The 27,356-nt window shown below is 35.2% G+C and overlaps 1 protein-coding gene across 1 annotated transcript; it reads right to left on the bottom strand.

The window, feature by feature from the left end:
- Positions 1-7,443: 7,443 nt before the first annotated feature.
- LOC142543056 (serrate RNA effector molecule-like) lies at positions 7,444-12,629 on the bottom strand. Its single transcript, XM_075650040.1, has 12 exons — positions 12,044-12,629; positions 10,856-10,971; positions 10,609-10,666; positions 10,116-10,190; positions 9,887-9,961; positions 9,759-9,806; positions 9,544-9,612; positions 8,670-9,461; positions 8,545-8,593; positions 8,203-8,459; positions 7,871-8,050; positions 7,444-7,773 (listed from the first exon to the last, which is right to left on the bottom strand). The coding sequence occupies exons 1-12, from the start codon at positions 12,502-12,504 to the stop codon at positions 7,713-7,715; spliced, it is 2,241 nt and encodes a 746-aa protein (XP_075506155.1). The 5' UTR covers positions 12,505-12,629; the 3' UTR covers positions 7,444-7,712.
- Positions 12,630-27,356: the final 14,727 nt, after the last annotated feature.

The following is a 27,356-nucleotide window of genomic DNA, read 5'->3' as shown; positions in this document are numbered from 1 at the left end:
TGGCCGATTTCCACATGGGGATGGGATTCTGGTGCAAGAGGATAGCATTCGGTTGACACAAATCATGCAGGTATTGATTGTTCACTTAATGCACATACTGGTGGATGGGGTCATGTATTGACACATGTCGTACTTGAAGAACAAAGATCATGTGAGTTGTCATTAGATATTCACCTTGGCGCCACCGAGATAGTTACTGAACCTGATACAATTGCGAGTAAAACATATGAAAATGAGTGTGATGACGGGAATGCCACATTTTCTAGTATTGGTCCATCTGTCCCACCTGTTGTTCCATCATTATATGATATACCTCAATTCTTTAGTATAATATGTGATGAGCAATGCCCTGATTATGTTGGAATTTCATCTGCTTCAAATTTGAGTTATTACAAAGTAGATAGATGATAAATTTGCACAAATATGGTTTTTAAAGGCAAAAATAATTTGATATCAGCAGTTAAGGGCTTTTCAGTTAGGGTTGCTCGACGTGAATACCAAGTTGTGGAGAGTATAGAGACTTTGTGGAAAGTTCGTTGTAAGAATAGATATTCAAATATCAACTGTAGGTGGGGTCTTCGTGCATCATTAAAATCAAAATTGGGGTATTTCAAGATGACGAAATATGGTGGTCCACATATATATATGTCTAGCCAGGTGGGGTTAGACCACCATAAGCTGAACAAAAATATGATTGCAAAAATACTTACAGATATTGTTCGGTGTGATCATTCATGTGAGATTAAATATGTTATCAAACTTGTTAAAGATCGATATAATTATCATATCATATGGTAAGGCATGGTATGGTTTAAAACGAGCTGTGGAAAATGTATACAGTACATGAGAGAGTTCAATACGTCTTTTGCCAAGATACATGGTGCCCTTGTGAAGTATAATCCGGGAACTATTGTGGAATGGAACCATTTACCGACATACAATTTTACAAGGTGTTAAATTACGTGTTTTGAGCCTTCTGACCATATATAGATGGGTTCCAAAATTTTCGAAAAATAATTAGTGTTGATTGTACTCATTTTTACACAAGTATAAGCACAAGATGCTTATAGCTGTGGATTTAGATGCAAACAACCAAATCTTACCATTAGAATTTGCAATTGTCGATGAGGAAACAAATGATTCTTAGAAATGGTTTTTGTACCTTCTTTGCAAACATGTGGTTCGAGGATCCACAGGTGTGTGTCTTATCTCAGATAGACAACGTGGCATCATTAATGTTGTTGAAGTGATACTTGATTTTAGACATCCACGTGGTGTACATTATTTTTGTCTCAGACATTTATGTTCCAATTTCAATACACATTTAAAAAATGTGCACATAAAGGATCTATGTTGGAAATCAAGCACACAACATCAAATACGCAAATTTGATGTCATAATGGATGAAATTAAAAATCTTTATGAGAGAACTTTTGTTTATATCTCTGAAATTGATAAACACAAGTGGACTCTTGCTCACTATGGGGGATGGCGACGTGGAGTTATGACAACCAACATGTTCGAGTGTCTGAATTTTGTTCTTAAGGGTGCTCGTTGACTTTCTGTATCAGAGTTAGTTTAGTTCACATTAAATCGTTGCATGCAGTATTTCATCGATCGTATCACACGAATTCAGCATATGACTCAAGGCAATCAGCCTTGGCCTGATTATGCATTTTGTCTGTATGAGAAATGGTTTGTGAGATCTAGTGAACATATTATTGTTCGTATTGAGATCAGAGACCAATCGGCATCTATTGTTACTGGGGCGACAAGGTCGGGGTGATTGCATTCAGGTTGTGACCCTTAGTATAAATGATGCTCATGCGGAAAATGGACTATTTTTAGAATTTTGTGTTCACATGCAATATGTAATGCCAAATGGTATGTATTACATCCTACACAACTTGTATACTATTGGTTTCAGATCAGTGAGTACATAGACACCTACAAGGGAAGTGATCGAGCAAAACTTGTACTGTAAAACTTTTGGTCAAAATTAATAATATTTAAGCTCGAAGTAATCGCAAGTGCACGATGTCAAGTTATAATATAATGTACCAGAGTACGACTATCATTCCACTGGAGACTGTATTTTGCAATTGTTATTTCTAGTTATTAAATCTTTAGCAACGAAATTTGGATGATTGTTTTCTACTACTATACTCAAATAAAAACTCAAAGCTAAATTTCAAGAATCAAATAAAGAGATAGAAAATCTAGATTGGTTAATTAAGATTCATTGAGAAATGAAATTGTTGGGAATTTCAGTTCACCTACCCTTTATTATTTACTTAATTCGTTCGATAGTGATATACGCTTCCGACAGGATTTTCTATCCAATTGAACACGCCCTCTCGAGCTATGCCAAACTAATTCTACTAAGTGAAGTAGTTAAATTTCTTTAATTAGTTATCAAGAGTGAATCGCATATCGATCTATGAAATCCCCTAGTTTTCGCCCTACCGAACAATGACTATCGGCGCGTATCTAATTTCATATTTCTATGTAAAGTGCAAATCCACGGACTATGCTACTCGTTCCTATCACAAGTTATTCTCTCGAACTCACTCGCGATATAAAATTTGTTATTAAATTTAGCTACGCTCTAGCAACACGATAACACAATAGCATAATCAAGAATAAATCAAAAATCGAAATATGAATTAACTAAATTAGTTTCGGGGTAGGATCCCCTTTAATCCCAACAAAAATGTAAGTTAGCTACTCGAATTCATAGTAGAAATAAACACAACAATGTTTAAATGATAAAAACTAGATTAGAAATACTATTCATGACAAAAGTGCTAGGAACGGTGCCCGGAAATCTCGAAATCTTCAATCCAAGCGCAAAATCCTCTCTAAGACTTGTGGTGGCTGCTGGATCCTCCCTAAATTCGTCCCTCTTTTCTTTCTTTTAGCCTCCTTCAGAAAATTAGGGAAGAAATCAGCCAGCAAATCTTTTCAAAATTAGGTGGCGCTCGAGCGGTCAAGTCTTACCGCTCTAGCGCCACACTCTCTGTTTTCAACTTTTTCTCGCAGCTAACCGCGCTTGAGTGGTATCGAGCGGTAAAATCTTACCGCTCTAGTGCCAAGTCTTCTGTCAATTTCTTCTGAATTTCACACCTCTCACGCCCGGGCGGTAGAATATTACCGCCCGAGCACCACGTCCTCTGGAAATTAACTTAGCACTTCACATCTCGCGCCGGAGCGGTATAATTTTACCGCTCGGGCGCCAACCTTTCTGCCTGTTGTCCTCTTGGTTTGCACATTTTAGTTCCGATTCTAGTTTTCCGGCTATTTTACCTGCAAATTCATCACGTAGAAGTGAGACAAAATCATTTGCATATGCTTACGCTAAAACGAACAAAAAGTAAATTAAATGCACGCATGCACAATGCAAACACACACGAAACTAATGCAATTAAACACGTAAAAATGGCAACTATCAGGAAGATTTTGCCTGATTGCCGATAAGGAATATTGGGATGCGCCGACATTTGAATTATGCCACAACCCGAATAGGCGTCAAAGACAGAGAAAGGTAAGGGACCTAACTAAAAGAATCAGAAATGAGATGGACCAGCCTTCAAGACGAGAAAGGCAACAAATGTAGCGAAAAAGATCATCACAACAACTCCGTAATCAGAACGTGTAAAGGTCAAGGTAAAGTTACGAATCCATGATTAACTCGAGGTAAAGTTAGATGAGAAACTCTGTCAATACAATTGATTTGATTTTTAATTTTGTATTTCATTCATATTGCAAATTTAATCTTATATTTAAGTATTTATGTATTTATTGTTTGCAAGTTTGAAGGAATACTAAAAGGTTATGTCACAATTATGATTTTATGTTTTTTTCTGTATTTTGTGAAGTACCGTATGTTAACCGATCATTTTTTTTTGTTTTTATTTAATTGTATTTCATTGTTTTGGTATTTCATTGTTTTGGTTTTGGTTTTTAATTGATTGTATTTTTGTCTGTATTTCATCAATTACTATTTGTGTACAATATAAGTACAGAGTAGTCAACTTTAAACTATTGGATATGAAATCTGTCTGAAGTGGCACAAAACGTAACCAATCCTAACAATAAACCTTCCATACAGTAAACTTGTGAGATATATCAATCCTGATGATAGGTCCCCGCAATATTAAGTCCCCAAATTAACGCAACATCTTGTAACGTGATTGTCGCCTCGCCAACTCGAATGTGGAAAGTATGAGTTTCTCAACGCCGTCATTCCCAAGAGCAGTTATCAAATGATTATCGTAACCAATTCACGCCTACGTTACTTGGTTAACTCTGTTTCTACTGTTACTTTATTAACTCATTAAAAAAAATTAATGAAAACTGTTAAAAACCCCAATGTAACTCGATAGTAAACATTGAGATTTGTTCCGAAATTTCTCGACGTTGATTGCTAATATCGTTGTAAAAGCATCATCCAGGTCAGCCGTTTTCGCCGCTTTTCAATATTTTGTACTGAGTTGGTGTTGGTCAAACTTGGCATTGACTCACATTTGATTTGATTCTGCAGAAACCCGAGTCTTGGAGATTATCTTGCCAAACTATATTTGGAAACAAAGAAAATTCTGGAAAAGTATGCACACTTGTTATTAATTGTTTAATGCAAGTTTTTTTTAAAATATAATCGGTTCCTAAAAATTTGAAATTTCTTGCACATAGAAGTTGTAGTCATTCAAGTTTGGGTACCAAATTAGTGAAGTCACTGAATAATGTCGGCAAGTGATTTTAGTCAACAAAAGTAGATAAATAAATGTACCGGAAATGCATTTATTGACACATGCATTTATTTGATGGTAGCATTCAACAAATGTTGGCTAGTATTTGTCAAAACGAGGTGCAGCAGAATTTGAAGACGGAAGACACGATTTCTACGCGTCTTCACACAGACAAGGGGCTTTATAAATAGAGCTCCTCCTTTCATTATGAAATTATCACTTCTTCGAGTTTTCTCTCATCTTATAGCATTTGAGTGCTTAGTTCTATAATATTTGTGAGGTGTTTTGTTCTCCTATATTAAGAGAGTGTGTGTTCTCTTTGAAAACACATTGAGTTGGTTGTATACCATAAAATATTATAGTGGAAATCTTTTCATCTTGCCCGTTGTTTTTACCCTAATAATTTTTAGGAGTTTTCCACGTAAATCTCGGTGTCCATTTTATTCTTTATTTTCATATTTATTAACTCAAATTACCGCACGTGGGACCAACAAATGAGTATCTTTTCTTATTGTTTTTGTAATTTTAAGTGTTGTTTTTCTTTTTAAAGTATATATCACCAAATATCATTTGATCCAATAAATCGATTTCCTATCCAAATAACCACAAGCAATTGAGCATCCCCTTTCTCATTGTTCTGACTTGGCTTAGGAAAAGAAAAGCACATTCTTCTACTCTATATATGAGTTAACCATAATACTTCACAGACTACTTATTCTGTATATGAACTTGAATATTTGGCTATCTACTTCAGTAGCTTAAATCTTGTGTGAATGGAGCAAAGTTGCACTTAATGCTTTGTTGAATTGAGCAGCATTGTTCCTCTTTTTATCGAGTGATAAATAAGTCTGAGAGGCTATCCTCCAGTAATGAACTAATAACTCGGGCTTTAGCTGTCATCTTTTAATCTTATAAACATGACAAGACGATATTTACTGTAGTTATAATATGCCTCTTATATGCACTGCTTAAATATTCACCAGTCTAGTTTTTGCATGTGTGTACAGTTAATGTATATCCATTGTATTTATCTTGAATAAAAATTTAGGGAAAATGTATGTCGATAAAAAAGATGTGCACGTTAAAAGAAAGCGTTCACGAGATGAATTTGAAGAGAATGACAGAGAGACATAAATGATCATGCTATTGATGAGTTTTTTTGTTGGAATTAATGGAACTTGGTATTATCACATATACATAAAAAAAGATTTGTCAGCGAGTTCTGAAAATATAAAAGCTTATCAAAGATCAATTTGGATGAGATATTTAAGTCAAGAACCTACTTGTATAACCAATTACGTGTAAACATTGGAGGATTTAATAGCTTGTGTAATATATTTTGTTATTGTGGTGATTTAGTCGTTACAAAAATGTGTCATTGAAAGAAATCGTGACATAATTCTTGCATATTATTGGTCAAGACAAAAAAATATAGTACTATTAAGTATAGTTTGGTACATGAGATAAGAGAGGAATTGATAAATAATCATCCTTATCCCACGTTTGGTATCTTTTTAGAAAACTCATGATAATATTATGGGCTCGTGATAAATAATTTTATATAGGGATAAAATATCTCTTTTTATGATATGTGATAATTTTAATCTAATGATAAAAACACCACAAATGACTTAAATGCCCTCAATATATAAAAATCATAAACCTTATTGTTCTCTCATTTCACTTGTAGGTAGAAATTAAAATCAAATAAATATTTTTATTTATTTTTATATATTACATAATATGATAATTATATAAATGAACTCGAGATAATTATATTAATGATTTTTATAAATCTCAATAAAATTATTAGTATCACTCGATTAACCTTAAAAATTTATATTTGTCTTGACTCACAAAATTAAAGGCTCAATTATCATATTATATAATATATAAAATTAGGTAAAAAAAAATCATGCAAGCACTGTCGGCGCATGAACAGATAAAAAATATGAACTCAAGCAACAACTTTGAAATTATAAAATTTATTATGATAAGGTTAATTTTGTCATTACAGTCTAATATATAATTTAATCATCTTATTAAAATAATACCAAACATTAAATATAATATCCTACATCTTATTTATCATTAACTTATCCTTATATTATATATCACATGTTTATCCTATCATATGTAAAACCTATGCCTTAGAGTTATATTTAGAAGCTTTTGAGAAACTGTTAGTAGGTAATTTCATACAGCTTTGAGGGCCGTGTTGAAATAGAAAAGTTTTACATCAATCAACAATGAAGTTGATTTCTTCATGGGAGAAAATATTGAGAAGTGGAAATGGTTCATGGTAGCATATGTTTTTTTTTTTTATAGTCATTCTTTGTACTAATTAGTAGTAAATTCACAGTTTCAACTCAAAATCGAAGTCGTTATAAGAGTAGAAAAGGTAATTTATATACCAATGTCTTGAGAGGATGTGAGACTAATTTGAAGTTTCTTTATGTGTAACTTGAGTGGGAGAGATCCACTTCACATGCGTGAGTATTGTGTGATGCATTAAGTAATCATAATGGCTTAAAAGTTAATAAAGGTAAGTTAAAAATGTTTGAGTTGATGTAAATTTTTGGTAAGCTTGCAAAGTTTAATCGAATACGTTTGCAATTTTGTTTATGTGAATATTATTTGGTTGGTGTTGGATATAAAAATCATAATGTGAAGGAGGCTGTAATAACTCAAATCATAAGTCTTGGAAGTAATAAAATTTTATATGAAGAGCACAATGTGAACATCTGTAACTCTTCCCACGAGAACGAAAGCAAAGGCGAGGGAGACAAATGATTCAGCAAATTTTTCGACAAACACCAAAAGCTCTAGCGAATTCTCAACAAATAAGGATTCGATTACGCATGGGAAGAATGGTGAGACGAGTTACTTCTTTTTCCATAACGGGATAACTGAATCATGGTAGTTGATTCGATATTATTTGGACATTGATTAACCATATTGAATCTACAAACTCCTGTAATCGATGACAGTGACTTCATCTTCAGGTGCATCCAGGTCATTATAGCTGCAAAATTGTTAAATATGGGTCAGGTAAGAACAAAACGGAGGCCACCATTGATACAATTCAAAATTAGTTTCAGCTATTCAAAATCTAACCGAACCTTCTGAGACGTCGAGGATCCTGTCGAAATGTTGGGGGTAATGCAATTATTGGGGCAGGACCACCTAACTGGGGGCCTGACCTTCCATTTCTACCACCTTCAAACGGGGATGGACCTCCGTGGTCTCGCAACATCCGCATTGCTACTTCAGGAGGGGCGGGAACAAAAGGCCCAAGCGGACTGCAGTCCATGACCATATATACCCGTAAAGAAAAATATAAAAACTGAATATGAATGTGTCATGATGATCATTTCAGTTATAAGGGAGAGTATATAAACCTCACAAGGGAGGGGAAAAATTTATTTTCATGGGGCAGGGGAAATGTCCTTACCCGGCACCAGGAACTGGCATCAATACAGGTGGAGCTATATCTGAAGGGAAAGAAGCCACAGCTATGCCTTGACCTCCAAAAGCATCGAATAATGGTTCATCGCCATTGTTTCCCGGGGCACCATCATTGTTGGATGGAAAATCCCCCGACTGAGGTTCGTCGGATCTATCAAAACGATTATCACGTTCTCTGAGGTTTCCTCTTTCATCCTTCATTCTGCCATCTGGGCCAGGTCTACGCCTTTGAGGCTTACCCTTCTACAAAGACATGCCAATAACTTATAACAATGTACCACACAAATAGCTATGTAAAGACAACGTGATGCTCATTAATATATCATACCGGAAAAGATGGTTGCATGACAGGAGTCCCTCCAGGTGCATTTTCGTCACTGTGATAAATGACAATTATAAACCTCAAGTAGATGCCAAATAAATTGACATGCAGTACAATTGGTACACACTTACTTCATGTAATTCTGGAAATATAATTCTTCACGCACTTTTGACGTCAGTTCCATGACTACTTCAGGATGTTTTAACTTCAAATGTTTGTGAACAAACTCAGCAGCATGGAAGAGCTTTGTACAACCCTTTGCTCCACATCCATACTTCCAGCCATATTTTTCATCTCTAATTTTGCGAACATGGGGATCCAAAGCTTCAGTAGCTGCAACATCTATCTTCTCCTTTGCAGTCATTATTTCCAATAGATCCAAACCCTTCAGTCTCTCTTGCCAGTGGGAATCCAATTTGTTCTCCCAATCCTTCCCGTTTGCATCTGAATTCTTGCCATCAATTCTAACATGTCGGAGACCTTTGGCTTCATTTGATTCCATCAGTCCATAATAATCAAGCCCATGAATGCGCCAGAGATAAGTGAGAAGCGTGTCCAGAAGCTCAATTCCTTCAAGACCTTTAATTGTACTTAAGCCCCGTATAATAATGACTGGACCACTTGAGCTGCTGTGAGATTTATCTCTGCTCATTCTATCATTATCAGCTCGGCATAAAACATTATCCTTGATCCCCTTTTCTGAATCAAGCTTCCTAACAAGAGCCTGTGCTTGCTCAACATCAACCTGTATTCTTCTCGGCTCAGAACTGATTGGATGAGCCTTTGGGGCAGCCGAGAGCTCAGAATCTTTAGCACCAACCCGGCCATGCCGTCTTCGTTTGCCACCCACATCTGCATCATCGTCAGAATTAGGTTCACTGGACTGTTCTGCCTGGTTTGAAGAAGGATTGATGCTAGGATCTCTGCTCACATAGAAAAGTTATATTAATTGACAAAACCAAATTAGTACGCCTTAAATATGGACACACCATGAGATAATCTTACAAATCCAAGGTCCCATTCTGCAGATCAAGCTGAAAATCTTTGGCCAACTTCCTTGCGAGTTCATTCCTCCTACAGTGAAGATGCTTCAGCAAAATGAAATGCAAACCAGGAATAAAAGAATTTGAGCAACAGGCATTTAGTAAGCAGTCCACAAGATTCATGAAATGCTTCAAATAACCTAAAACAAACTTAAAAAAGATAAACATCATACTAACCGTTCTATGACAGCGAGTAAGTTTGTTGGGTGATATTTGTCTTTAAACCTGGACAAGCAAAGAAACTGAGAGAAGAGGCACAAAAAAATGGAAAAACATTGTAAAAAGAAGGCAAAGATTTTCTCTACCATTCTTCATCTTTATGCGCATTAAAATAAGCTTTTTTCTGAGTTGATATGTACCCTGACTTGTATTCCTGATACCTGATCATGCTTAGCATGTGAGATTCAAATTATTATTCGTAGCGATAAAAAGGAAGTGTAATACAAATGAAAAGAAATAAAAAGCATAGAACAAATAGAAGAATATCAAATAAATTCGAACCACCATAAAATTTTGAAACAGTCAAAGTCTGACCTGCGCTCAGCTTCAGTTGGCAAAATATCATCTTCAAGCTCCTGAATGAACTGCTTATAAGACATCATTCCTTCTCTGAAAACACAATTCTATGTCAATTCATCAAGCGTATAAGGTATAAAGTTGTTACAACATATCCCAAACAAATATGGTTAGCTTAAATTCAGATCCACATGTATATCCAAGTGGACAAAGCTAAACCTTCTGAAACACGCCTTCTAATGAAAAAAAGCCACATAAATAACAGCAGCTATTGGTAAAAAGAATGCAGGTTCATACTCAAGCAAAGTTTACTTCTTCATTTTTCACGAGTTCAAACGATTTAATAGTGTCATCTAGCTAATCAGCACTCAAGAGTCCACAAATGATTAGCGCGAGGTAACTGAACAAGAACAGCAACTTACATACCACTGGACACACATTGAGGCTGAGAATGATGACAAAAGGGCAAAGTGAGATAAATCAAATTTCCAAAAGCATGTAAAATATAAACCTTTGGGGTCCCCCAGCAGGGAAAGCATCATCAAAGCCTCCACGACCAGGATCCCAATCTGCCGGAAGAAATACAATAAAAAGATGAAGGCATGATCAACACAAATAAAATCATCGAGTAAAACCACTACAAAAATCACACAAAAACCAACCCAGGCAATGTGAATGGCTAAGGAACACAACAATTTGCTGCCTTCATAAAAGACACAAGGCAAAATTTTAAAAGTCTATCACCACTGAAGGACCACCTTGATAGCCTCCAGATGACCAACCCATATATCGACCATGAGGCCTTTCATCCAAATAACCAGGTCTACTACCCCCCATCTCACGGTCATTTCCACCAGGATAATCATATGCAAACCTGAACAAGAAAAGTAATTTTATACCCACACTTAAAATCATGATCAGAAGCCACAAGTTGTGAAACAAAAAATAAACAATAAACCAACAGAATGCATTTCCCAATCAAATATATTACTTAGCAAGTAGACTCGCACAAAATATGCCAAAAACTGGATCCAAATATTATGGCTATGCATGGCATTCAAATACCCGGAAATGCAGGCTGCATCATGTGAATGGCAGAGCAGCTTTTGCAAGTCTTCGAATCTCAACTAAAGCATAGGCAGTTAACTTCAAGGTAATGAGCACTTAAATGTGTTTTTCACTTTTTAGCATAACTCTGAAAACATAAAATGTGAGCAGGTGTTAAAATCCAATTTATCAAGGTGGTCTCTAAACTCTCCAAATCATATTTTTTGGCATGTAGGTCATTTAAGATAAGAACAGCTGAATTCAGAATTGAATGGTGCCTCGTTCCATATGGCTGCAATATGGACAAGAGGTGGGTTCTGATGGAACAGTGGCAATAGCGAGCTTTTTCCCATCCCCCACTGGATATTCGATACACATGAAATTTACATTACACGGATATCATTTTATAACTTATTCGTAGTGGTCCACTGTGTTTGTATAGAGTTATAAGTGAATTTACAATTGAATACTGCATGTTTCTTATTATATGAATTTCAGTTACTAAATTCATGCTTCTCTGATGTTCTAGTTTTTTAAAAGTATTTTCAAATGATATTGAATTAAAAATAATTTAATGAACAGCTGCAGCCATCACTACAGTGCACTAAAACTTTGGACTCAGCAATTGCCCCAGCAGCATTCGCCCATATCAGAGAACTACAAGGTAGAAGACAACTAACAGGCACACAGCTAAAAGCAATAATCAAGAATAAAAATTGCAACTTCACCAAAAGCACGTTACTATTCCATCAAAAGATCATATAGTTCTTTTTTATCATCAAAAGGTGCTGTTAATCTGCTATATCTTTGAAAGAATCAACTAAACTAGTATACTGACATGGCCCTCCAACTGTGCTCACAAATCATAAATCCGGAAATATATCAAATGTACTCCTCACCTTCGATCCCCATGCCCAAACCCACCTCTAGGACTACCTCTCCTTCCATCATATCCATCGCCTCTCCTCCATTTATACGGGGGGAACGGAGGTGATCGCCTAGGTGGAGGAGAGTGAGGCCCTCCTCCACGTCGGTCTCTGTAAGGGGGTGGTGGAGGACTGGGACTCGGCCTCCCTCTCTTGTGATAATCCCTATCTCGGTTCGGCGGCGGCGAGCGATTCCGATCATAGAATTCACGCCGGGGCGGCCGATCAAAGTCCCTATCATCGCGCCGTTCTCTAGAGCCACGGTCACGCTCTCTAATGCCCCTACGCGGCTGCGTAGGAGGAGGAGGAGGCGATGATACAGTGTCAGCGGTGGCGTCGGGGAGATCAGTCGTGGAGGGCTTGTTGCTATTATTGGTATTCTCGTCGCGGAGACTATCATGGTTTTCTTCGGCAGCATTCAAGAGTTCAGCCATGACGACCGGGGTTTGTGGCCGAGTGAGATTTGCAGCGAAACCCTAATTTCCAGCTTGGGAAGAATGGGAAGCGAGGAGATCTCAGGGCTTAGAGTTAGAGGTGTGAGGGAGAATGCGGATGATATGTTACTGTCAAATTACCTTTATAACCTTCGATTGAAAGAGGAATGAACTTTTAGCATATTAACCAGTGATGCAACCGAAGCAAATAGAGCCGAGCCGTCTTAGATTGGTCGGACCAGCATGAGTCGTTATGAAAAATATACGGGTTGTGTTATTATTTTAATTATCCATTTTGAATCGTGGGCTGGGTCGTGTTGAGCTATTCAAACGGGCAGTCAGTATTATTATTTTTTTTATTTTAATCATCTATTTTGAATCGTGGGTTGGGTCGTGTTGAGCCATTCGAACGGGCAATCATATTATTTTTTTTTAAAAAAAATATGATTGAAAAGTTTTTTAAATGATTTATACATGATTGATGATTTTTGAAAGATTTATTTACAATATTAAGTTTGAAATAATTATATTATTTTGTAATAATTTTTGTATTATTTTTTAAAAACTTTTTTTGGTGATTTTTTTTAAATTCCTAACTCACAAGACGGAACGACCCTCCCTGCACTGTTTGTTGTGCGGACAGAGGCGGGAGGTTTGGCCCGACATGTTTCATTGCTCTAAAAGCGAATCATGTAATATATAATAATTAATGACTTTAATTATTTCTAAAATTTGAGCTAAATATTGAATGAAACAACAACATGTAGTTATTTAATGATGCATTTTTCACATCAAATGATCTTGTACAATGTTTGTAAATATAGTTGGATTATCAAATTGTTTGAAGGATTATAGTCATGTTATATATATATATATAATAAAATAACAAAACTTTATGAACTTTGTCTAAAGAAATAAAAAAAATTATTAATAAAAAAATTGTTTTTTATGGTATATTTTGATCTAAATAGAATGATTTATTTTTTTTAAAAAAAGTGCTTATATGTAATTATTCAATTAAAAGGAATTTTTGATAAGATCTATCACAACAAATTAGAATAATTGAAATAATTAGTAAATAATATTGAGGTGTTAAAGACTGATAATTTTATTTTTTGAATATGCAATATATTTTATTTGAAAATAAGAGATTCTTGTAATTATATTGTGAGTAGAAGATTGTGTATTTATTTGGCTTGATAATCATGCCAAAGAAACTTAAGTTAGTTATTTTAAATAACTTGCATTATATTTTATAGTATATCATAGAAACATAGTAAAGTAATTTATAGTTTTACTAAAATATAGAATACTTTTCTAATTCACAAAAAAATTTGGTAACTATTTTTAAAAAATATCAATATTTTTAGGATCAAGCGCTTACCACTAGGCCAAAAGCTATAGCTGTTAGTCAAGATACAACTTTATTTCACTATACTTATTTCATCACAAAGTGCACCTATTTGAGTGCTAATGGGTCGAGTTGTTAAGCTCATAAGTCTGGGGAAGTACGTGTTTATCTGCTGATGTTGTCTCACATCCTATATAAATAATCCTACCCTTCCCCTATCGTCGGCCACGTCTCCAACAGAGACATTATCATCTGTTAAGATCTGACATCACTCTTTGATGGCCCACTTAGTCAACCATATCAAATGACGCAACGTCAGCAGTTTGACGCATGAGAACTTTCTAGGAGGTCACTCATCCCGATAGTACTATCACTCGTGCACACGTAACCAAACATTCATCTCCCCAAGAAGTATAAAAATATGTTTTTTGGAGACTTGAACTCATGACCTCGCTCTGATACCGATTGTTAGGATCAAACGCTTACCACTAGGACAAAAGCTATAGATGTTAGCCAAGACGCAACTTTATTTCCTTATACTTGTGGCAGTGTAGAGTGCACCTACTTGGGTGCATGGGTGGGACTGTTAGGCCCCTGAGTTCGGGGAGGTGCGTGTCTATATGTTGCTGTTATCTCATATTTCTTAGATATCAGTATTATCATTTCTCTACAGTCGGTCATATCCTCAACATATACAATATTAATCGTGAAGTTTTGTCGTTATTATTTCACGGCCCACATAGCCAACCAGGATCAAGCGGTGTATCGTCAGCAGCTTGACGCACTTCCCAAGAGGTCACCCATCTCAGTACTACTTTCACTCATGTACGATTAACCTAATAAATATTTTAACATCACCTTATAAGATAAATATATTATTTTATTTTGATAATAAAGATATCATGTATAAAAAACGGGTTGTAAGTTATAAGAAAAAAAACACCTAGTAGGAGTTTTGAATCATTGGACTGGAGTATTCTAAACAAATTATAATTAACAGTTTTGACATGTTGATTTATAGTGTCTTAATCAAATATTATCTAGACAAGATTAAAGATCAAAATAGGAATAAATTATCAAGATATGATCTGGATTAATATCACATTATCTAGATAAGACTCTAGATATCCGAATTATCAAAACTACTAGTAAGAATCATGATAGGATTTTACTAGATCAATGTTATCATTAAATTAAGATAACACGTCAAAGGTTGATGCTAGAATATTTTCTCTCTCCTCCTAAGTACAAAATTTGCCTATAACCTTATAGTTTTGAACCAATTCTCGGTACACAAAATTTTATAGCTTCTCTAGTGCGATTTATAAAAGGAATGAAATTATCAATCGTGTACTTAATTCGATGATTGAAGAGAGAAGATTGATCTATTTGATTGTTTGTAGGGATATACAACAAGACTTATCTTTGCTTAACATCCAGAATAGTTGGAGCATATTGTTGATACACTAAAAGTAAATTCTAATAAACACTATATTGTTGGGATTAAAACCTTCTGATTTTCAAGCATGATTTTACATTTCAAATAAAATTTTAAACTTATGATGTGCTCTAGGTACGAGAAAATGATACACCAACAGTAAAAATGTCTAGTAACATCTCTCCATGATTCCCTAGAGATCATTGATAGTGCTTGCAAGAATCAATCAATTATGTTTGACATACAATAAGGTCTCTTAATCACATATATCCCAATCAAATTTACAACCATTGATACATCGAGAGTTGTATATGAATTCGATAACCCTGTATAGTGTCTTTGAGCATTCATAATGGCATCGCCTTGCATATAGGAAATAATTTTTTCCTAAAGAATACAACTTACTCTAACAAGTGATTTCATGCACTATAATATCAATAGATAATATAAGATATCAACAATCGTAGGCGAGTGGTGAATTACCTACTACAATACATTGGATCTTACATGTGTCACTACACCCAATATTTCCACTTGATGACACTCATGGCATCAGTAAACAATTCAAAGTATAGCGCTAGTACGTAGTGCTTCAGTGTTGTCCCGTGCTATAAATATTAATTGTGTACAATCAAAATCGTGGACTTATCCACTCGATAAGTAGTAACCACTTGGAAAGTTTGGGTGAGGATTTTATAGTGAACTCATCATATGAGCACTCATTTGCATGTCTGAACATTTCTATATCATTTCCAATGTGAACAATTCTCTGAGGAGGATCCATTAATTTTCAGACTTGGTTAGAATTCATGGAGTCGATATCAGACTCCATGACTTCAAGCCATCAGGATGAATTGGAATAAAAATTGCTTCCTTGAATGTCTTTGGATTGCATTCATTGATAGGCTCATCTTGGCTTTCTTATAGAAGCAGCCCATACATCACCGATGGTCTTGAGAACCTTTCAGATCTCTTAAGTGTTTGTACTCCTACTATTGGCTGTTGGGGTGTGAGATATATTATCTCAGTTGTGAGTGTCTCTTGACCTTCTTCAAGTTCTACCAGTTCGTCTTTTTAATCCAATAGAAACTCCTTCTTCACGAAGGTGGAATTTCTTGAAACAAACACTATTGTTTCTTTGAGATAATAGAAATAATATGGAAAAATAACACAAAATAGATCTATTATCCAATTTGTCTCTCAATTTCTCCTTCACGTACGTAAGACATCCACATATTATTAAGTAAGATTATTTGAGAGGTTTTCTCATCCATATCTTATATGGTGTTTATCCACTTCTTTTGTATGAACAATATTCAACAACATTTCCACCATTTCAAACGCATAGCCCCATAAAGATTGTGAAAGTTAATTGAATTTCATCATAAATTGAACCATGTCTATCAATATTCGTTTATGATGTTCAACTACACCATTCAGAGTGATGACACTTAAGGAGCCCATTGTGAGATAATCTCATTCTCTTTTAGATAGTCTCAAACTAAGTACTCAAATATTCTCTCTCGATCAGATCGAAGTGCCTTTATATTCTTTCCTAGTTGGTTTTCTACTTCAACTTTGTATTCTTTGAACCTTTCAAAAATATTCAAATTTATATTTCATCAAATATATATATTAATATTTCGAATAGTCATCAGGAAAGGTAATGAGTTATGAATGGTCATACTTAGTACTAATACTTAATGTACCACACATATTACTATGGATCAAATCCAATAGACCATGTGCATATTCTACTTTCTCCTCGAATGGGAACTTGGTCATTTTCTTTTTTAAGAAGGACTCGCAAGTTGGTAGAGATTTTATGTCAATTATGCCTCCCCACTAACTTGTTCGTTCATCTTTGTGAAATATGACCTAGTCTAGCATGTCATTTGTGTGCAAGGTTTGGATTTTGTTTCATTTTATTTTAAAATGTTTGCGTTTGAACATTGTTTAATGAAATATCTTTTAATTTTAAGTTTTAAAGATCGTTTTTAAATTCATCGGTTCCAATCAAACATCCATTCTTGTAAATATTACACATACCTTTAGCAAAAATAATAGAGTAATCATCTCTCTCAAGAATAAAAGTAGAAATATAATTTTAACCAAATAAGAAACAAATAAAAATATCTCAAAACTAACTTAAAATCATTGTTTAATATTAAAATAACATCTCATATAGTCTTGGCAGCAATCCCTAGCTCAGAAAGGTCTCTCTCTAAGCTTCTTACTTCTTGTCATCACATGCAAATCATTGCAAATATGAGAATCACATACGATATCCAATACACAAGAAGAGAACTTAATTAAGATGTTAACTTATATATAAAACATATCATGCACAAGCACTTCTGAGTTAGATATTTCTTACAATTATTTCTACAATGTTCAGTATGTTTACAGTGGAAACAGACTTGTTAAGACTGGTTGGGCTTTGGCCGCTTATTGGACTTGTTCTTCTTATTAGTAGTAGATCCATCTTACCATTTTTCTTGAGCCATTTATTTGATCCAAAAGATGTGCACACTAGGAAAAAATGTTTTTTCTTTCCTTATGGTTGCTTCAAGTAGAAAGAAGGTTGACCAACTCTTCAATTGTGACATATATCTTATTCATATTAAAGTTCACCACGAATGGGTCAAACGAGTGCAAGAGCGACAACATGATTATATTAGTAGATAGCTCTCTTTGGAGAACCAAATAAAGGCTCACCAACTTTCAATGAGTCCAATCATATGAACACCATTCTCATGGACCGAAGTTCCTTTTTGTAAATGAATCGTCATTAGCTCCTTGATAGTTTCATGCATAGCGGTACAAATTTTAGCACCATACAACTCTTGAATGTGCACATAAATATCAGAAATGTAAACCACATCCTCAGAACATATATAAAATTTATTTAAAATAGAAGCCAGCATATAGCTCATAGCTTGGAGATCATAATCAAAACATCTCTCAAGCTTTGCAAGTTCAGTAGGACTAGCATCAGCTTTCGCCTCTTCTCGAGGAGATTTGATAAGAGTCTATGCTATCCTTTCCGAGTTCAGAATAATTTATACGTTACGTAGCTAGTCATGGTAATTAGGGCCCGTGAGTTTATTATGATCGAAATTATAAAGTGGAATATGTGATGACATCACGAATACATTGAAAATGGAAACATATAAATGTTATCGCCTATTTTAAAGTATTTTAACAAGACAAATTTTGGATTTTTAATTTTATGAATTTTCCTCTCATTATTTTGACATCTTCATCACGCTATGATGAAAATGGAAAATCAATTAGCTAATTATGTTTCAAAATAATATAAGTCAATCATAATTCCTAAAGCTCAATTGCATTCCATGCAACCTCTATACAATCGCATCATGTTTGATAAAAACATGAAATATGACTCTGTTTATGTAATGCCCGAAAACCAGTCCACGTAAACCGCATACATGAAAATTATTTAAATTTCTTATTTATTTTATTCAATTAATTTTAAATGCTTACAAATAGATTTTATATTATTAAATGTTTAAATTGCATGATTTCATGAAATTAGGGATTTTGTTCGGATATTCGATATTAGACCGGGGAAAAGAGACCGGGGACGACCAAGATGAAAATATTTTTCGATAAATGTTTTTAAGGCTCGATAAGATGATTAAATAAGATTAAGATTTTCTAAAAATGGTGGAATCCAAATTATTTTACGAGTCGAGCCTTATTTTATCCGAGAAGTCGATTTTATTCAAATGAATGACTTTTAAGGGCCCGAAAGTTTTAAATTTATTATTAAATTTATAATTGATGAAACAATCTTTGAAAAATATCGATTGATTAACTAGAAGTAATCTCTTCAAAAAAAACTCTTTTTCACATAATTTTTTAATGCAACCTTTTATTTTTTAAAAAAATTATATTGAATTTTCCATTATAGAATTAATCAACAAATTCGAATTATGATAAAAATAAATAAGGTTTTTTTATCATGTCAATAACCAAGAAGCTTAAAAATATAATTAAGGGAATTCAATCATTTTTAGTCCATCGCAACAGAAGGTTATTTGTGAAATATTTAACTAATAAAATTATTTTTAAAAATAGCCTTTTGAGATGGCATAATTTTTTTTTAAAAAAAATAAAAAATCAGAACTATCTAAACATAATTTATATAACTAAATTACCTAGATTAACTACAAATTTTGTTTATTTCTTAAACGTTGATAATATTTTCTAATATAATTATTATATAATCAATTTTAACTAGTATGATTACCTCACAAAATTACGCCATTTTTTCTCAATGATTATAATTTAAAATAATAACTTCAAGTCAAATCGTAACCAAACTGGAATCAAAACGGGGAAATTAAATTTTTAGTTTTATTTTTTTTTCATTTTGTCGTATTATCGAACAATTTACGATTTTAATCCTCTCATTTGCATTTTTTTTTTAAATTAGTCTTTTCATAATGATGTACTAACGTGACGTCGGCCATGTCAGCAATGTCCAGTGCTACGTCTGTTGGATCTGGTTTTCTACACGCCCAAACGCAGCGGAAGTTTTAAAATTTTTTATTTTATTTTGAAAACAAAATAATTTTCTTTGGGCACTCGTATGATTTTAACAAAACATACATAGGATGTTAGAAAATTATACCTTTGATGAATAAATCACTGGAAACCAATCGATCCGGTATAACAGATCTGGCTCTTGATAAATCCCTACGATCTTTCTTCAAGAGATTCCTTTCTTTCCTTCTAATCAGGTTCACGACTGAATAGATTGATCCTCTTCCAAATTGCACTAGAAATATTGGAAGATATTTAACGTAGGAGAGAATTATTTGAGAGACGGCTCAAACCCTAAAATAATTCAAGGTGGCCAAATTTTTTTTCTTTTGAGTGGAGGCTCACGTAATTTGATGTTGTGGTGGTCTAGGTTTAGAGCTATTCATGTATTATTTATAATAAAATAATAACCTAATTACATAATTAACATTAATGAGCTTGATTTAATTAATTGGGCTAGTCCAACTAGTTTAATTAATTTAATCAAAGCCCATTAAAACTTTAATTATTTATTATGTTGGACTTGTACTCCTACAAGCCCATTAAACATATTACCCACCATATTTAATTTATTAATTAATAAACTCAACTTTTGAGCTTAATAAATTAAATACATTATAAATTCAACATTTGAATTTATTATTTAAATTATAAATTCAACTCCTTTAATTTTTATCACCTCCAACATTTAATATTTAATATACCCAACATTTGAGTTTAATAAATTAAATTCTCAAATTTTTATAAATTCAACTCCTTGAATTTATTATCTCAAAATTTAATTATCATAAATTCAACTCCTTGAATTTACTATATAATATAAATTATTCTCTCAACGGGAACAAACAATCCAGTACTTGTGTGACCCTCAATGGTTCAGGGATACAGCTAACCGTGGGTTCACAACTCTTTGTGATTCAGGACAGAATCCTTTATTCGGGCTTACCCTAGTTAGCCCCATTCTTTTCATCAACACCTTGATCAAGAATGTCAGAACTCATTTCTGATTGCACCCATCGGATCATCGTAAGAGCGTCTAGTAGCATCGCCCCATGATCCCCTAGGTATCACCGATAGTGCCTGCAAGAACCAGTCGATTACGATTAAAGCACAGTACGGTCCCTTCATCTCATATATCTCGATCGAATCTGCAACCATTAGTTCATCGAGGGTTGCATATTAATTCGATAACTATGTGATAACTATAATAGTGGCATCGCGTGTACTATTTTGAGAACTCCTTCTCTAACGTACATCTCATACTCTGGCTAGAGATTCCATGCACTATTATTTCATCAGATCACATAGGATATCCACACCCGTAGGTGAGCGGTGAATCCCCGACTACAATGCACTGGCTCCTATATGTGTCGCAACTGTACCCAACCTCGCCACCTGATGACTCTCCTGGAGCCGGTAAACGAGTCAAAGCACAGCCCTAGCATATAGAGCCTCAGTGTTGTTCCGGGTCGTAAGGACTAATGGTGTACAATCATAACCACGGACTTATCCTCTCGATGAATGATAACCACTTGGAAAGTCCGAGGGAGGGTTGTTCGGTATAATCATCATATGACTACCCATCTGCATGTTTGGACATCTCTATGCCCTTACCAAGAAACGCAGTACACAACATCACAGATGCTAGTCTCGAGCTCAAGCGGCCTTTATCCATGTTTTAGGCGGCTGAATCGACTAGGAACGAATTTAGAATATGCAGTGTTTACAAATGAGTTTCAACATCGAATTACGATTCATTTGTATTAAAGCATAATCAAGGAATTTATCTATGCTGTTTGCATGGGTATACAGATAAAGTATAACAAGACCATAAAATGTTAAATTATATTAAAATAAAGATTGTTTATTTTACTTGAGTCAATAAATTCTCTAGCCAACCGTTGGCTTGCAGGACATCTACTCTTACAATCTCCCACTTTCCCTAGAGCCAACTACCCTTAATCCCATTGCTTCGCGATGCTTTTCAAACAATGGTCCTGGCAAGGGCTTTGTAAGTGGATCAGCAACATTATCTGCAGAGGAGAGTCTTTCGACTGATATGTCTCTTCTTCCCACAATCTCCCGTATGATGTGGAACTTCCTCAGTACATGTTTGGATCGCTGATGAGACCTTGGTTCCTTTGCTTACGCAATGGCACCAGTGTTGTCACAGTACGACGGGACTGGATCAACTCTATTAGGAATAACGCCCAACTCTTGGACAAAATTCCTCATCCAAACTACCTCTTTGGCTGCATCAGATGCAACAATGTATTCAGTTTCAGTGGTGGAATCCGCAACAGTGTCTTGCTTGGAACCTTTCCAAAAGACAGCCGCACCATATAGCATGAATACAAAGCCAGAGGTCGATTTCGAATCATCTACGTCACATTGGAAGCTAGAATCAGTGTAGTCTTCCAATTTTTAATTCTCCACCCCCGTAGACCATGAACAAGTTCTTAGTCCTTCTCAAGTACTTAAGAATATCTTTCACGGCCTTCCAATACATTGGACCAGGGTTTGCCTGATATCTGCTTGTAACACTCAGAACGTAAGCAACATCAGGACGTGTCTATATCACACCTACATGATACTACCAATGGCTGACGCATATGGAATACGTGTCATCATCTCTATCTCTTCATCAGTTTTGGGACACAAAGCTTTACATAGAGTACCACCATGACATATTGGTAATTATCCTCTCTTGGACTCTTCCATAGAGAATAGTTTCAAAATTGTATCGATATAAGTGACTTGGGTGAATCCTAGCATCGTCTTTGATCTATCTCTATAGATTTGTATTCCCAATACGTAGGATGCTTCACCCATGTCTTTCATGGAGAATTTACTGGCTAACCGTACTTTAGTTGATTGCAGAAATCCTACATCATTCCCAATGAGCAGGATATCGTAAACATAAAGTACTAGGAATGTCACTGCACTCCCACTAATTTTCTTGTACACTCATGGTTCTTTAGGATTCTTAGCAAAACCAAACTCTTTGATAGTGCTATCAAATCTGAGGTTCCACCTCCTTGACTCCTGCTTGAGACCATATATTGATATCTGAAGTTTGCATACCTTATGCTCACTTCCTACTGATTTGTATCCCTCAGGTTGAGACATATAAATTCATTCTTTGATGTCTCCATTGAGGAATGCGGTCTTTACATCCATTTGTCATATCTCATAGTCATACCATGATGCTATGGCTAGTAGTAATCTAATGGACTTAAACATAGCAACTGGTGAAAAATTTTCCTCATAGTCAACTCCTTCCCTTTGTGCATAATTTTTTGCAACCAGCCTTGCTTTGAAGGTCACTACCTTCTCATTCGCCCCAAGCTTTCTTTTGTAGATCCATTTGCACCCTATAGGAACGATTCCCTCAAGTTGATCCACCAATGTCCAGACTTGGTTTGAATACATATGGTCCATTTTTGAGTGCATGGCTTCAAGCCATTTGGTTGAATCAGTATCAGATATTGCTTCCTTAAAGTTCATTGGATCATATCCAACACAAGACTCATCATGGTCTTGTTCATGAAGAAGCGTATATCTAGCAGGTGGTCTAATAACCCTATCAGACCTTCTAGAAGCTTGTACTTCAACTACTGGTTGTTGGAGATTAGGTTCAACTACTATAGTTGAGGGAGTATCTTGAATTTCTTCAAGTTCTATCATCTTGCCTTTTTCTATCTAATAGAAATTCCCTTTCCAAAAAGGTGGCATTTCTTGAAACAAACACTTTTGCTTCATTGGAATGATAGAAATAATATTCAACAGAATTCTTTGGATATCCTACAAAGTAGCACAAAGTGGATCTACTATCCAATTTGTCTCCCACTGTCTGCTTCACGTAAGCAGTACATCCCCATATTCTCATGTAAGAATATTTGGGAGTTTTTCCCATCCATATCTCATATGGTATTTTATCCACTGCTTTTGTATGGACATTATTCAACAACATTGCAGCAGTTTCAAGCGCAAAGCCCCAAAATGATATAGGCAATTCAGTGAATTCCATCATAGATCGAACCATGTCCATCAAGGTTCGATTTCGACGTTCAGAAACACCATTCAATTGTGGTGTTGCTGGTGGAGTCCACTGTGAGAGAATCCCATTCTCTTTTAGATAACCCAAAAATTCAGCACTTAAGTATTCTCCACCTCGATCAGATCGAAGTGCCTTAATACTTCTTTCTAGCTGATTTTCTACTTCAGATCTGAATTCTTTGAACTTTTCAAATGCTTCAGATTTGTGTTTCATCAAATAAACGTACCCATACCTCGAATGGTCATCAGTAAAGGTAATGAAGTAGGAATGCCCAAATTTTGTGCTAACACTTAGCGAGCCACAAACGTCCGTGTGGATCAAATCCAGTAGACCATGCGCACGTTCCACGTTTCCATTGAATGGAGATTTAGTCATTTTTTCTTTTAGACAGGACTCACAAGTTGGTAGAGAATTTATGTCTGACAAGTCAAACATGCCTTCTCCCACTAGCTTGTGCATCCTTCTTTGAGAAATATGACCTAGTCTAGCGTGCCATATTTGTGCGGGATTGGATATTATATCTTTCTTTTGGTTTTTGTTGAAATCATGTTTACTTGGACATTCACTTGTCAATTCCAGAATATTTCTGGCGCATATAATTTCTTATGTCCGGACTTCTTGCAGTGAAATAAATATGTTCTGACTTATCGGGCTTTATGGGCCCTTTAAGTGTTCTTCGGAGTTTGCCTCTTATTGGGTTTGTTTTTTCTTGTGAGGGGCGGAACATTTCTTTCCCTTACCTTGTGGGTCATTTTTCGTCCGACGAAAGGCCCATTATAAAAATAACAATTTTTTCTTATTTTATGGTGATCTCATAAGTCATAAGCATATTGACTAGCTCTTCAAGGCTATCAAAATATCTTATTAAACTTGAAGTTCACCATAACCCCGTCAAATGAGGAATAGAAAGATAACAAATTGATGTTATCAACTAACTCGTTAGGAATCACATATTCCAGGCCCACCACATTTTCAATAAGCCCAGTCATACGTACACTACGCTCATGGACTAAAGCCCCATCTTGCATTCGTGTAGTCACGAGCTTTTAAAAGTGGTGTGCATCACTGTACAAGTTTCATGTACCATGCAACTCTTGCATGTGTATTCGAATGTCAGCAGCATTCAACATTTCCTCAAACTGTCCCTACAGTTCATTTAACATAGAAGCGAGCACATCACACTTTAGCTTGCATACTATGGTCCTACCATCTTGCATGCTTTGTCAGTTCAGCAGGACTGACATTAGTGTGTATATCATTTTCTCAGAATTTAGAACAATTTTTCCAACCAGTCTTGAAAATTAGTTACGATTAGCTTGTTAATAACAAAAATGGATTACGTGACAAAATCGAAAATATACTGATATGGAAACAGAATAATTGTTGCTGATTATTTTAAAATAATTTTAAGATATAAAATATGGATTTTATTTTATAAATCTCCCTCCCACTATTTTGACATTTCCACCACCCTCTGATGAAAAAGGGAAATCGTATTTCCTTAGTGGGCACGTAGAGTCCAATTAGCCAATTATAATCCCGAATAATATCAGCCAATTATAATTTCTAAAAAGTAGAGTCCAATTGCATCCCTATGCAACCTCCACGTGTTTTGCCTCACGTTTAATAAGGACCCAATAATATGACGTCGTTTATTTTCACGTGTCAAACCAACCCATCAATATTGAATTGTAGTGGACGGTCGCCATGAGTTTCCCCAATAATATGAGCCGAAGTCATGGGAGTTCCACCCAATTCACATCATATGTCCGGTGGAAGTCACAGCTTTCCGGCGTACAGGCCTCCCCAATAATATGAGCCAGACACTGTCCGCGGGTAGCGATCAACATGCAACCACGGTTGATGGAAGACAAGGAAAAATTAAACTCTTTTAATTTTTACTTTTTCGGTTTGATATAAATTTTGAATCATATTCAAAATGAGGGATTTTAATTTTAAAATTGTCTCATCATTTTAATTTAAAATCGCGTGCCACGAGTTTGTATGTTTGCCGGATTCATGCAACTATATTATATAATAATATACATACATGCATACTACTATATATCACATATATCATAATATGACATTCAACAATAAATAAGGATGATCGATCGCCAACACTATTAGATCCATGTGAGCCATACATGGATCCAAGTCCAAACCTAGGTGAATGCAGGGATGCAAATGCAACTATTACAAGAGCTTCCAATATTTTACATGTCTTCATCTCGTTCATCGGGCCCACCATCTTCCAGTCTTGATCTCCCACTATTTCTAATATTACATTTAAATAGCCATGGCACATAAGGGATACATCTCATGGGGTGGGAACGGGCCATAAACCAGGCCCACTTTAATAATATCAAATATTAACAAAATGAATAAAAACAGTAAAATATCATAACATACACCTAACACATTGGTCAAGGCACTTGATCATACTTCATGCATTTAATATCAAATATTAACATCAATTAATTAAACAAATTTAATTAACTTATCAATCATATATCTAATAATTTATCACTAACCACCACAATTGTTAAAGAATTTAAGAAATTAAATAAAGGTCAAATTAAATCAATAATAATTGATTTCTTGTAAAAACTCATTTTCACCATAAATAATTAAAATCATATTCTAATTATTTATTTTACAAGAAAATTATTAATTTTCCAAAAATTAATTTTCCAAAATAAAAATTGAACCAATTTTCAAAAATATCAATTTTACCCAAAATTTTGAAAAATCATAAAATTGCACCCTGGGCCCAAACAATTCAAGCCCATCATCCAGCACGCTTCCCGAGACAGTCCCGGGCAGCCGCCCTCGCTGCCCGAACGTTTCGGGCAGCGGCAACGGCCCTGCGCGCGCAGAACGCGCACAAGCGCTCGCTGGCGCGCCGACGCCGCGCGCGCGCGGTCGCGCAGGCGCCCGCGGTGCGCGCAGGCGTCCGACGCCTACGTGCGGGCATTGCGCGCGAAGGCGTCCGTCATCTGCGCGCACGCTGCGTGCTGCCGTGCGCGGCCTTGCGCGCACGGACTGCCCGGAACAGTTCCGGGCAGATTTAAATTTTTTTTTTTTGTTTCAAAAATCTGAAAAATAAATTTTCGTGGTGCTAAATTTTCTGAAAAATTTTCTTGTGTGGTTAGAAATAAATTATTCAATATAATTTAAAATCATACGATTCAGAAAACCTGGCTCTGATACCACTGTTGGATCTGGTTTTCTACACGCCCAAACGCAGCGGAAGTTTTAAAATTTTTTATTTTATTATGAAAACAAAATAATTTTTTTTTGGCGCTCGTATTATTTTAACAAAACATACATAGGATGTTAGAAAATTATACCTTTGATGAATAAATCACTGGAAACCAACCGATCCGGTATAACAGATCTGGCTCTTGATGAATCCCTACGATCTTTCT

This window comes from Primulina tabacum, chromosome 4 (genome assembly GCF_025594145.1).
Source record: "Primulina tabacum isolate GXHZ01 chromosome 4, ASM2559414v2, whole genome shotgun sequence".
NCBI classification, from domain to species: domain Eukaryota; kingdom Viridiplantae; phylum Streptophyta; class Magnoliopsida; order Lamiales; family Gesneriaceae; genus Primulina; species Primulina tabacum.
Note: the sequence above shows the minus strand (reverse complement) of the source record. Positions and strands in the feature narration are given on the sequence as shown.